Raw genomic sequence first — 14,440 nt, forward strand, 5'->3', positions numbered from 1 at the left:
ACAGCTTCCTCTCAGAAATGTATGACATTAAAGAAGATCAAATAGGACTCTCTCTTCCCAGAGTGTGTAATTACATTATGAAGATCACAATACTAAATACAATGACCAGGCATTAATAAAAAATTAGAAAATTACAGGCCAATTTCCTTGCTTTTTGGTGTCCATATCTTCAAGGTGTATAGTTCGACCTTACATAATAAAAGTGCTTTGAAAATCCAAATGGCTTGATGTTCATTTTTCTCAACCTCCCTCTGAACCAGAAGTCACTAAAGCTAGAAGATGTTGGGGTAATTGGACCAAAAATTTCATTCAATATTACAGACATAGTGACAATCTGATAGAGATATAGCTCTATCAAATAAATTGCTGAGAATTTAGGAAACTTCCTCTGGAAGATATGGACTATCTTTCTATTTTCTAAGAAGTATCATTATCATTCTTCTGATATCTGCTGGAGCTATATGGATTGAAGACAGTATTTTTAATGACAAGCCATGTTCTCTCTTAGGCTGCATCACAGGAAATGCTGCAAATATAAATATCCCTCAAACATGAGTAGGATATGAAACTGCACCTTTAAAAAACAAAATAATAACTGTCATGTCACAGCTGAATGTAAAATCAGACATAACATTTGCCCCTGGTTAGTTGAACAAGTACAAGGTGTGGTACATATTGGATTGCATCTCCTTTTAAGTACAGCTTTCTGTCCATGGTTCAGCCACTTGCTCCTCTTTACCACGGCCAACGTCCTTGATCGAGACGTCTGCTTATCATTCATCAAAGGAAGCCTTCTTCACTGACTGTATTTACCTTCCCCAGGTTATTTCCTGCATATCCCAGAACAAGGCTGGCAAAGTCTCCATTTATAATTTTACACATTGGTCCCAACATGAGGGATGTCTATTATGGAACTGCCATGATTACGACTGTTATTGATAGGATATTTTCACTCATGAAAGCAGGTGTAAATAGGCATAATTCCATCAAAGTTAGCTAAAGGACCTCCATTCATAAGCATATGCAGGGGAAGGGAGAATGTACAATAAGCCAGACCAAATCAAAATTGGCTTCTGAACATGCTTTCAATACCTGAGACCATACTCATAGCTGAGAGAGAATACTGGAGTGCTCTCAGAAATGCACTGATGTTTATCTAAAACGTGCCTGTTCTTTAAGCTGGTTGGTCACTTTCTTAAGTGTGTAATTCATCTTTGATTCAGCCATTACAAAAGCATAGTTTTCAAACTTCATTTCAAAGATGAAAGTTTTCATCTTTGTCAAAGTGAAAATCATTCAAATTCAATGTTGCAAAACCAGTGTTTACCAGGCCAAAAGAGCAAACAGAAACATTTCCCTTAACTGATTTATTTTTTTTAAAAGCTCCAGACTGCAGAGGTTGTAGTAGACTGTGCAAATGCATACAAAACCAAAAATTCATCTAAAAAAGGTGACAGAAACTGAAAAAGAAAAATCAAAGTAGAATATGTCCTGTTAGAAAATCTGAAAGAATTTGCAAAGATTTGATTTTCAGAAGATAAGTGCTTAGCAGTTGCTTTGGAGGACAGCATCAGTAACTTTTTTTCCACTGGCACATAATTAACATTAACTATGTGAAGTAGATAGGGCTAAAAAATAATCTGATTATATTGTTCATCACTGATTATATTGTTCATTGCTGGAAAATTAAGTTTCCAGCAACAAAAAAGGCAGGAAAGAAAGAGAAGCAGTCTTGTATTTCAGCTTCTGTTTGTTCATTTGAACTCCAGTGTTAACATCAACAAGTACTGTTGCTCTGCACACTATCATCTGTTTATTACCATAGCTGTGTATTATGCAAGAATATGAAGATTATAAAAACATTTATATTTTCATCAGACTTTTTTTATTTATTACCAAACTCGGTAATAAGAAAAAGAAAAACTAAACCAAATGTAAACCTAAACATTTTCAAGTATTGTATACACAAAACAGAGCTGGGGATATTGGAACATCAAGTTCCTTGCTGGCTCCTTGGTACAATGGGGAACAGTGCCCTATGAAATCACTCGCCTGACTTTGTTCCACCTAAGATATATTTCCACCATAACACTTTTGGTACATGGCTGTAAAGATTAGCTCTCTCATTCTTCATAGATCAGAAGGGAAATAAAAGACAAATAATTCTGTACATCAGTTGCCCTTCCCCTTAGCAGCTGGTGATAGAAAAGGAAACCCTAGAAGCCTGCAAAGTTTTGTCTTTCAACACAAGTACATTCAATTAAAAATTGCAAATGGGGGAGGGGAAGAGGGAATCACAGAGACATCAAATCTTTAAAGAAAAAACTGACTGTGAACACATTGATAATGAAACACAAATACGGAGGCAGGATTTGTGCTCAATAAGAGAAAGCGAACTGAATCCCTGTTAAGCAAATACACCTTACAAATCAGTATCACTCCGGAGTGAGTCAACTTCATAAGTTATACGCTACTTAAACTACAGCAGTTTATGGATAAATTTATTTATCATCATACTTCAGAGACAACTCAGGCCATTTTAGGAATTCACAAAAGCTGTCTCCTTTGGAAAGGTAACACTTTTGGCTGAAATAAACATACTCCTGACTGCAAACAGATAACTGTTTGAGCTGTAACGTGCTAGATGAGGAAAGAAATTATACTGCATTTGACAATGACTATCAAGCATTTTAGTAAGTTTGGCCAGGGTATAACATCCTTGCAAGGGTATTAGGAAACATACGTGCCTGTAACAATGCACAGAGATATAAATTTAATAGTTAAATACTCCACTCATTCAGAATTATCATAAGATATACCAAGATATTATGAATTCTCCATCATATTATGGCTGTGAAATAAGTTCTTTAAACTAACGTAAAAAGATGGGTCTAGCTGGAGGGAACTGGATTCTTATCTCATTTACGCTTGTGTAATTCCACTGGAGTCAGTTCTATACCAGGGGAATAGATGACAATCTGACTAAGCACACAATCATTAAAATACAAAGCACAGAAATAGTTATCATGCAGCATATAAATCCATTTTCACATCTTCAGCTCATAATACGGCCTCAGGTTGTTTTGTTTGTTTCCATTACTGCTAACAATGTTTTCAGTAACATGACCCTCCCAGAATGGAAGATAACGAAAAGTCCAAACATGATGCCTACTGGGTTGCAGCTAATGTTACACATAGCAGCTTTCAAGTACGAAAAGAATTCTTTAGTTAGACTGAAACCATAAAGTGCAGCTTGCTTGCAGTCACATCCAAATGTTAAAAAAATAGAAATAAATCAACAGGACCTACCCTGGAGTAGTCATATCCATGCTTCTCCTTCACTCCATTTCTACAGAGTGTGTAGTTGTAAAATCGAGAGTTTTTAAGTAATCCAACCCATTCTTTCCAACCAGGAGGCACATAGGAACCATTGTATTCATTAAGGTACTTTCCAAAGAAAGCTAGGGGTAGAGAATGCAGAAGCATAGTAAGAAGGCGTAACAGAAATGCTTCAAAGACACCACATTTAACCATATTCCTTCCTTTCTGTCTCTTCTGAGAGGAGCTTTGTTTTCTTCATTCAGATACATTTAAGGTAAGAGATAAGTTCCGAGTCATAAGTTTGCCTGCGTTTCTTTATTTTAGAGCTCCATAATGCAGATCTTTTGATTTACAACCTGACTACATATGAGAGAAACTGGACCACAATTACCATTATATTTTCTTTAGTGCCTGATACATTCAGAGTCAGACGAACAAAACAGAAAATGCTTAAAATAGTGCCAGCTGCCACATTATCTCATCCTACTCTGAATCACCCAATTTAGCTACATTTTTCATTTTGGTTACACCCACTAAGGAACTGGCAGAAGCAGTGAAGTCACTAATAGGAGGCTGGCTTGGGAGAAATTACAACAAATGAGGACCATAAATATGATGAGATTTTAAACTTGCTACATAGAAGAAACGAAGCAGCAGCCTGTGTGGCACAAGTGCAGAATGAGTACAAGGATTCTTACAGAACAGAGTAGGCATGTGAGCCATCCTCCCAGAAGAGCTATGTATATGCTAGCCTTGCTCTGTAAGCCACAAGTGTACAGACACAAATTATTTTCCAGAAAATGGTTAAGGAAAATGAAAAGCATTAGATTTCTATGAGAAGAACACGAATTCTCTAAAGTATATGATGTACCCAATGATGCTTTCACACTACTCCAGTAAAAAAATTAAATAATTTAAAGGAACATACTTTTCAGTATTAGTTTATATGTTATATCATCACTATGCAATTACAGGATAAATTATACTGGAAGACTGTATTAGTCTAGCTAGTTTTTTAAAGCTTAAAGGCAAAATTCTGCTCTTGGGTCTGCAGACCGCACTGCAATTCAGCATCTGCCTTTTTGTCATCAGAGCTCAGATCTTAATTTTTGAATGGTCTGGCAATATGAGTTAGCATTACCATCACCACAGTGACTAGCACAAAGATCTTTACACTTGTTCCACTTGACATTACAAATATTTTTAATCCAGAGGTACATAGTGCCTGCAGCACCTCATATTGACCATCTATCAGTAAACAACTGTGCTTCTCTAAGGACAACAGAATATCCGAGATTCTGATCTTGCCCTTAGATTAAAGCTCATCTCAAAGTCTAGGGGATTTGAGCACACAATTTGCAGTTCCCAGGTTCTTAATATTTTTTTTTTTAAGCTTGCAGCCTAATGTCTGATACTGCACCTTCTTGTACTTGTACATGCAAGGAGCAACACTGTGGAAAGAGCAGAACAGGTTTTCAGCCACTGTAAAAAGGGCCAGCCTCACTGAAGTAAATGGATTTGTGTCTATTTGTAGTAGGCTGAACATCTGTCCAAAAGATAGACACAGTGAGAACAGTGAGAAACAGTGATCCAAAACAGTATGTGAGAGCACTCCATATCATTATCTGATTGTGTTTTTCTTTTCTAAAAAAAATGGGAAACATTTTATTAGCAACATAGTATAAAATAATATAGTGGAATGGCATTAAATAAGTTTACAGGGAGTATATTGTGCACTGAATGTCCGTAAGATCCAGCTCAAAATTCTTAGGTAGAATTCAGAAGCATATTTTGAATCATCCTCCTGAACAAATTTCAGTGTATTCAATTAATGTGTAAGGTGAGTCAAGAGAAAGTGAATGTTTGAGATCTTTCAAAGTGTTTGAAAGAGATGAAAGTGCTGACAACATTAAGACCTACATGACAGAAGATGAGGAGGGCATGTCTATTGGGGCACAATTAATAAATACATAAAGTAAGATGTTATGCTATTTTAAAGATGAGCCACTTAACAAAAGGGTTAAGTGACTGATAAGCATACTGCAGAAAAGAATTTGTTTCACTGTCCTAAACTACCTCATAACATCTCCTTTAACCAAAGTAAACCAGCAGCAATGAACAAAGCAAAATCTACTCCACTGTAGGTGAAAACTATCACATTACTCAGGGACTGTATTTATGCACTATATACGCTTTTTCAAATTATTCTGCTTTATGAACAACTTCTAATTTTTAAAGAATGAAAGGCAACTCACAGTGGTTATGGGTAATTAAACAATACAGATGCACATTTTTTCTTGTCCTGGTAACAAGGAACACAGGATAGAAACACTGACCACTGCCTACAGCAGCGGATACGTACAAGGCAGTCCAAAGCCTTTTGTCCCCCATTCAACATATGATATCCAGAGATATATTTGGCATTTCTGCTCACGGGAACCAATCCGTTCCTAAAACCTTTGGCTGAGCCAGCTGAAGAACTCAGGAAAGAGGCATTCTGTAAAGAATTACTTCATTGTTATTCTGCAGGGGCATTAAAGGAAAGTCTGGCGGAAGTTCCTTCCAGCACCTTTTGCATACCCCCGCCCTTTGTACATTCAGGATGTCTTTATAATCTTTCATGGATGTCAAAGTGCTTTAAATAATTTTCTCTGCTGTTTCCAATCTTCCATTTCACATCTTTTTCTTTTCCCCCTCCTTCTCAGCCATTTAAAGGCTTGTTATTCAAAAACTTTTAAACGTCACTCCTCTGCAGTACAAAATATTGGGTTACGATAAAGCTCTCTTGATGCTGGTGAAAGATTTTTATTTTGGATTGTAAAGGTTCTCTCTAACACAATTTTTCCCCTCATCAGATTAGTTCACCACCAGAGACAGCTGCTCACTAGAGTACACATGCCTTTGGTACATCCAATTTCAAACTGCTCCAAGATTTCATTAATAAACATTCTCAGAGGCTGCTGTTTGATATGCTAAGCCACGTTCCTATATCCAGTCTATAAAATGATCATTAAAAAACATCCAAGTGGCTGTTTTTAACAAACGCGTTAAGAATGAAATTTTCCTTTGCTTTAAATACTATACGACGTAGTTTCTCCTAAGACTACATAAAACAGGATATGCAAGAATTGAGTCCTTTGTACACTGTTACCACTTCCGCAGGGGTTCATAACCTTCTCAGGTTCTTTTCTCAGAGTCTCGCTCTTCGATGATAAGCACCTGGAAAATTCTTTAGTATAGAGTAAAATTTTTACAAGAGGTTTTGTTTTTTAAACTCTTCCTGTATGGAAAAAAATTGCACATGAAAGAATTTTCCCTGTGCTATCAATTAATACAAAGGTCTGCTCGGAATGTAATGCAACTGCAGATATATCAAGGCCACAGCTCATGGCTTAAAAAGCACACCTAGCATATTGTCAAATGTCGTGTAAAACCACAATCCAAAGAACGGACATCAAGGTATCATTTGCCACCATTGGAAATGTTCAAGCTAGTTCTATCATCTATCTATATCATCTACCAAATGCTACAAGTTCATTGGGGTTTTCTTCCCTTTTTTTAAACACTAATTATTTTCCTAATGGCTACCTAAAAATACTTAACACAACTAAAATGCATCTATACAAAGGATATTCACAAAACTTTGCATTAAAATGAAAACCAAGATGATTCAGGATGCATCAATAAAATAATTCAGGGGATCATTCATCCCTTTTTATTCCATATGGATTGCCCAACATTGGGAGTTGGATATAACAGGCCTTCTCAAACTACAAACAGGAATGCAGTGGAAATCAACAGATTCACCAATGTAAAATCAGATTTAGACACGGAACTTCAGTTTTTCATCGAGTTTCCTAGCTCTGATTCGGACCATAGTTGTCTGTTTAGACACAGTTCTCTTAACTACCAGCCAAGATCACTTATCCATTCCACTAAAAACCTGTTTAACAATATGATCATAACGTTTATGCTCATTTTAAATACAGTAAGATGATTAAGTCAAGAAAGGAATGTACAAGAGGAGTACTGGTAATAACTTCCTGACTGTTGGGAAGCAGCGAAAAATAAAGCTCTGCTATACGTAAAACCAAGTCAGGCTATGCACTAGAAAAATATACTCTGTGAAGCAATGTTAGCCTGGCTTCAGGAAGACCTAATAACCTTTTCAGCTGCAAGGAGATTATTGAGAAGACAAAGCCAGGCTCTTCATGGTGGTGCACGGTGGGAGGACAAGAAAGAACCAGCATAGATTGAAACAAGTGAGGTTCAGCCTGGATGTAAAGAAAAGCTTTTTCACAAAAAGAAGAGTCAAAGAGTGAAACAGGTTGCTCAGAAAGGCTGTGCAATTCCAATCCTTGGTGTTTTTCAAGACTAGACTGGATAAAGCCCTCAGGAACATGGCCTGGGGCAGACTTTGAGCAGGTGGTAGAAAAGAGACCTCCTGAGGTCACTTCCAACCTGAATTAGTCTGTAGACTAGATGACTTATGAGGCCCATATTCAGTTGAATATACACAATCTCAGGATTTCAGAATTTAGGAATATATTTGTAAATATTCATACTCTGATAATAAATCCTGAAAAAAAGTAAAATTCAGCTTTTTGTTGCTCCTGGACAGAAAGCTTAGTATTTATACCACACATCCTGGAGTCTTCTCTTCATATCCTTCATGCTACTTAGCTGTATCCACCTATTAGCACCCCATTAAATTGCACTTAGCACCATGACTGTGAAGTTAAAATCATGTTTTAAGCTATTAACCCTCTACATTTAAACATGAATGTTGTGCATTAAGTACTTTAAAGATGTATTTAAAGCACTGTTTTTCTTTCATATTTCAGCAGCCAGCTTTCCAAGTATTAACTTAGGTTTCGAGTTGCAAGTCTTAGTTACTCATAGCAATTTGTTTACCCCTCTAAAATATTTTATTTCTCTATCTGATACTAGTTTTCCCTAGCTCAAAGTTGAACAATTACCTACATTTGAGCAATCCCTTGGGGGGGGGCGCGCAGAATTTCTGATCTTATTTCTGCTGTATATCTAGCAAAAATTACTTTCAGTACTTTTTGTCCTCTAAGAGACAATCAGAGGACAGCAGATGAGAAAGAACTCTCAGCATGGCTAAGTACGCATGTAACAAGCAGGAACCCAAAGGCCAAGTCAGCTTTGCATTCACATCACGGCCAAATACACTGTTAAACCGACAACGTACAATGGAATAAACCCAATTAAATTAATGGATTTACAGCAGAAGTATGGGAGTTCTGAGATAAAATCCTGTAATTTAGTATTAAATTTGGTTCCATGGGAAAGATTTTTCATGAGACATCAGTTCTCATTAGGTATCAAAATAACTGACCAGATTTTCCAAAAATCAGTAACTCCTAAGTGCTGAAGTCACCTGAACAAAACGGTCCCAGTTGGCACCTTTAGTGACAACAGGAAATATGACAGTACTGCAAAGATCAGAAGATTTGGCATTAGTATTAATACCTCAGTAACCGCAGTAAATCTAATGGGTTGCATAAAACATACAGTGAGTTCCTAAATGTTAAGAGTATTTTTAAGGAGGAAAAGAGGGGCTTAAGACCACATTTTCTTCTCATATCCCTTTAGTTCCATCAGTTTCAGGATGCTAAGGAAGACTGGGTTCCGAGTACTTTTTTGCTATTTCTTTTCTTTTGTATGTCTGCAACAGTCCTTGAAATGATGAATTCATTGAAGTACTTAACCAGTGACTAAGGATAGAAGTACAGGCATATACACACATTTTAGTCTATTGCACGTGATGGCCCAATTTTTCTCTAACCTATAGTACACTGATAGCACAAAATTCTCTTAAAGATCACATGCTCCATCCACCATCACAGGGACATAAAAAGAGAATAGTACTAAAGGCAAGAGCCTTTACATGCACAGCTCTTCTCTGTAACTGGAATAAAAATTATCATTACAATTAATGAAACATAATTGTTGTAAAAACCATGTTATACAGTGACTGGTAACCACTGCAGTTAGAATAGCCTACAGGCTTTCTTGTTATGTCAGGGGACTAGTCTGATACCTAGCAGGACAAAGGCAATGGACAGTAATCTTTATGACACCTTTGTTCCTCTTCCTGAATTTGCATTGCACATTCCTCAGTTGTGGCCAAGGATCAGTGCCAAGATCTATTTAATGAATCAGGGGAATTGGCTGAAGGGGAGCAGATGAAGCCAAATAAAACAAAAGGGCTCAAACCAAATATTTTGAAATGGTCAACAAGGAATCAAACTGAAGAATGCTGATGGTGAGCCAAGTCTTGCTTGTCCTTCTCAGGTGAGCAAATTCCCAATGGAATTGGGGCCAAAGCCACCTTTCACTAATGCCTGTGGCACAGCTTACGAAAGTTTAAACACAACTAGAATTGTAAGGCATAAATATCTTTCTGAACTCCTCTCTCACACACTCTCTGAAAGTTAAAGGAAAAAAATCTAAAAATGGCAATCTTCATATCATCAATCTTTATTACAATTCACATAAGATGATTTAGTGTATCGCAACAGCATAATTTCCTATACTGGGCAACACAAGAGAAAGCAGGAGTGCTGGCTGGCCTCGTGCTTTAGAGCACTACTCTACAATACAACTCACTATCGCTAGTCAGTCTGCTCGTATTCCTTGGTGGCTAATCCTGACCATTCACATTTTCCACAAAACGCTTCCCAACGTCAAAACCACCACAACAAGACATTTTATTTAAAATTTACCATGGGTACCACTCCCTCATTTTATGTATCATGGTCACAGAAGAGCCTTAACTTTTAGATTTATCCTCCTCTCATCACATGCAACATCTCCTCCTCCATGCATAAAAACCAAAAGCCTCCCCAACAGTGGATTGTCAGACCTTATTTAATAACAAACAGTCTAAGCAAAATTTTATCTAGCTTAATGCTGAATCTTTACTAAAATACCAAAGTCTGCACCGTGCTGTTTGGGCCAACTCCAAAAGAATTTCATTTAGAGCCATTTTTTTCTATAGGATTTGAAGAAAACCCGATTGCCAAGTTTCAGGGAGCTACTGAGATATGCTGTGCAAGAGGAAATATTTGCTGGATTTTAACAAAGCTGATTTTTTCCACCTCGCAATAACTTGGAAGAACACTACTAAAAGCATTAGTTCATAAATAAAAACAATAAATTCTTACTGAATCCAATTAGGAGAAAAGTCTAACCCTGGTTCAATATAACCACCAAGTTCCTTTCAACAAGATATCCACTGAAAGACAAGAAATCTAGGTTCTACAGTAGTTTATTGTCTGTACGTTTACCTTTTACTTTTGACAAAAAAATATATTTGACACATTTTTCTTTTTTAAATAACCAATCACCTCTTACAGTCCTGAAATGCATCCATCTCAAAAACATATGTAGTCCTCCCATGCATAACACAAGGATGGGAAGTGCTATTATGTCTAACTTGGAAGACACAACAAAGGTCTCAGGGCAGTACTCATGCTACTAAAACATACAAAAAGACATGAGAATGTTCCAATTCAAAGAAATTGGAATTCAACTTCCAGAAACTGGAATTAGAATCTATCTTTGAAGTTTATACTGTAGGCACTGGCAAGTCTTTGAAATCATCACTGTTCTCCTATGCACTTTATTAAAAGAGGGCATACAGCTTATTGTTCTCTTCGAACTTCCATATCCAGCTTTTCCAGTGCCCGCTAAATTGTGTATCGCTGCTGTACAGGGCAAGTACATAGCCATGTGGTCCACATAAGAACACTCACACCTTTGAGCATATAGGAAAGACAACTTAGGAAAACTGTATTCAGTCAATTACATCACTAAATTAAATTTGATGACTTTGAAAGACTTTGGAAAAAAACCCCAGCATTCTAGAAAAGCAAAGAAAAAAGAATGCAAGAAGAATACATAAAACAAAAGATCTTAAATTGGAGTGAGGAGGAGGGAACCTCTTCTCATTTTTGGCTGATAAGCTACCTAATATTGAACACAAATGGCACTGGAAGATGAAAAACTTAATAAGCCAATAGGTTCTTTTACTTTGTAAGTACTGCCTTCCTAAAAGATCTAAACTAACAAAGATTTAAAAAAAAATTTTCATAATGTGCAAATATTCTGTTTAGCTTTTAGCTGTTTTGAATGCTATGAAATGACAATCCTATTTCTGAAGAAATAGCAAGCTATGAGTTACTTCTTGCTTGAAACGATAAATCAGTATGACAAAGCCATTACACTTTAAATGCTAGAATTGGCATCCTATCAGAAGAGTACATTATAGTAGGGGGAAAGAAACAGATGAGGTGTTTCTCACAATCTATGACATTTTATGTTGAAAACAGATAGATTTAGGGGAAGAAACAAGAGAGAGGGTATGAAGGAAAAAAACATGACTGGAAAGAAGGGAGTCACAGACATTGGCTTATTTCTGTAGTTGTGGATGCCTTAGTCTCAGACTCCTGGGAAAGTTTTATTGGATTGCAGGCTATCTTATGGATTTTACTCAGTGTATTATTCACAGAAGTGCATATATTCCTCTCTTCAGGGTAGTTAAAATGTGCATCAAATAACATAAAGCTACATGCAGAAGACAGGTGATGAAACAGTAGCTGTATAGATAAGTTTCACCTCTAGAACCTCTGCATAATCCTCAGGAGATTTAATGTGTTCTCATTTTAAGTTATCATACATTATGATATGGTTAAAGTGAAATTACTGATGCTTAGAACTCAATTCATAGAAACAGAAGGAAAAGACAGATATATGTTTGACTTGAAACCAACTTATAGTATAGAACTGAAGTTAGAGCTGGGAGAAAAGAAAAAAGAAAAAAAACCAGTCTTTAAGACACATGAGGCAGGAAATTCAGAACTGTCTTTTTCTTGAAAATGTCATTCTCCAGAATATTTGCAGGATATTCCCAGCTCAATAATTCACTGCCATGGACCAAGCCTGCCAGAAGTAGTAACATGGACAGAGTCAGAGGATTTGGGCTATACATCAAGACTCTTCTTTTGCCCTTTCCAACCTGGATCCTTGGTTTCCTTTTGCAATAACAGCTATCATGATATAGCCACTATGATGAATCTTTCTTTCACACCATTTTCAAGTCTAATGGTCTCAAATCATCTAACAGATATAATTTGACAGACCTTGCTAAGATAATATTTCTGCATAGAGAGCAAAAGATCTAAGGAAACTAATTTACCTTCAAGATAAATAATTCAGAAACCTGATATCCAGTTTTGAAAAGTCACCTACATGTCTTGGAGGTGAATATCATAACACTTCAGTTCCTAATTGTGCAAATCACTTCTAAAAATTAAGTCTGACTCTTAAATCACTTGGTTATTATTTTTAAAAATGGCCCTCGTTCTTCATCAGCTGCAAAAGCTATCTGTCCTGCATATAGGATGTTACTCTGACTTGGATGATCTGTTTTCTTTACATGCACGTAACATGACAGAGAAGTGGTGCAGCACGGCATACTGGCTAGGGCACTGGAGTGTGAATCAAACCCCGCATCTCTCCTTAATGTTGCTCTTCACCTGCATGTGACCTTGTAGAAAGTACTTCACTGTTCTGTCTCCACTTCTGTCTACCCTTTGACTCTCTAGGTCACCAATTATTCCCTACCAAGCAATTACAAACAGAGATCAACTTCAGGTAAGTTTTAAAGTATTTCTGTAATAAAAAATAGCAACCAGCAACTATTGTGGAGAGCAAATTCCACAGCAGGGAACTGATAATCTAAGAATTTTTCTCCTGGCATGTATCTAGATATCAAAATCCAGTCACATATTTTTCAGGTTCATTCCTCCCTTAACAAACATTTACCAATAGCCTTTCTCCTCTTTCTTACAATTTAATGTTAAAATCACTTTAAAATGTCAAAGGCTCAGACAGTGAAGTGGAAAAATAATTATTTGAATGCAGTCAGCCACTGTATCTTCTTAGTCTAATATTAATGGAAGGAAATGGAAGATTGTCACTGAATTTTAATGAATTCATTAGTTAATTATTGTAAAGCCCCATGAAACTGCTAAGAATGATTATTACTTTTATTCCCAAGAAATTTTTTATAATGGCAGAGATGGACCTCCCACAATAACTTTTCTCTAAGTTCAAAACACACAACTGGTGCAAACTGGCATTTATTAATTCTTTGCATAATTCAAGTACGGACTTATGATCAGAGTGAGATACTGACATATTAGCATACAAGCAGCAGCTTTTTCCTTTGTTAATAGGTTCATTTGACTGAATAGGGTTAGATGTACTATAGGGTACTGTTCAACAGGAGCAAGGATGGTAACTTAGCCAAAATGTGTACTGCATTTGCTGCATATGGAGCCACATTAAGCCCTACCTTAAATTAACAGGACTCTCTCAGAAGATTCACTGAAGCAAAAGTGTCCTTCTGCCAGGCTGAATTTGGCCCACCATCCCTAATTCTGTTTAATTTAATAAGATAAACATGTCTTTTCATTTCCTGACTGCAGATAAGGCTGACAAAATATTCTGGAATCAATCACCAATTTTAAGACCTAATCATTCAGCCAGCCAGCAAATGGAAAAGAGAAGCTTTTCTCATTAAGTAATGTCTAAGGGAAAGTTTAAACCTGTATTCCAATAAAACATCTTGGTATTTGTTGCTGCAGGACCCAAGCATGCAACAATGCATTGTGCATTTTAAAAGCTGTCTCACAGAAAGACATGTGTATGTTCATGGAAAACAGAACCTTTTTTCTGTAAACGTTTACACAGGAACCTTTGGCAGAGAAATTCCCTGACATTCAGAAATGTTTGTCACAGGATCTCTTTGTTTCTTTTCCATTCTAACCACCTCCTGCTCCAAGTTGAAGTACTAGCATCCACTCTTTTAAGTTAGTGATGATTCAGATGTTGCTTACACTGACTTTTCTAAAGATTAATTCATCAATTGACTTGCTTTGTTTACATACATTGTCCTTCTTGCCTCATTTCCCACAAGACGTAATAGGACAATGATGTGAGAAGCTCTTCAAAATCAGACCGATTGCTTAATATACTGAGACTGGGAACCTGTTGTCTACGTGTAGTGGCTACGTAACAAGAACAC

At 36.6% G+C, this 14,440-nt stretch overlaps 1 protein-coding gene across 3 annotated transcripts in view; it reads right to left on the bottom strand.

Annotated features, from left to right (window-relative positions):
- SULF2 (sulfatase 2) overlaps positions 1 to 14,440 on the bottom strand; it is a 169,809-nt gene that overhangs the window by 41,567 nt on the left and 113,802 nt on the right. For all 3 annotated transcript variants that reach the window (XM_075517573.1, XM_075517572.1, XM_075517574.1), the window contains one exon: positions 3,310 to 3,461. In XM_075517573.1, coding sequence (XP_075373688.1) covers positions 3,310 to 3,461 — 152 coding nt within the window. The remainder of the gene's footprint in view (positions 1 to 3,309; positions 3,462 to 14,440) is intronic.

The sequence above is a fragment of the Mycteria americana genome, chromosome 14 (genome assembly GCF_035582795.1).
Source record: "Mycteria americana isolate JAX WOST 10 ecotype Jacksonville Zoo and Gardens chromosome 14, USCA_MyAme_1.0, whole genome shotgun sequence".
In the NCBI taxonomy this organism is placed as follows: domain Eukaryota; kingdom Metazoa; phylum Chordata; class Aves; order Ciconiiformes; family Ciconiidae; genus Mycteria; species Mycteria americana.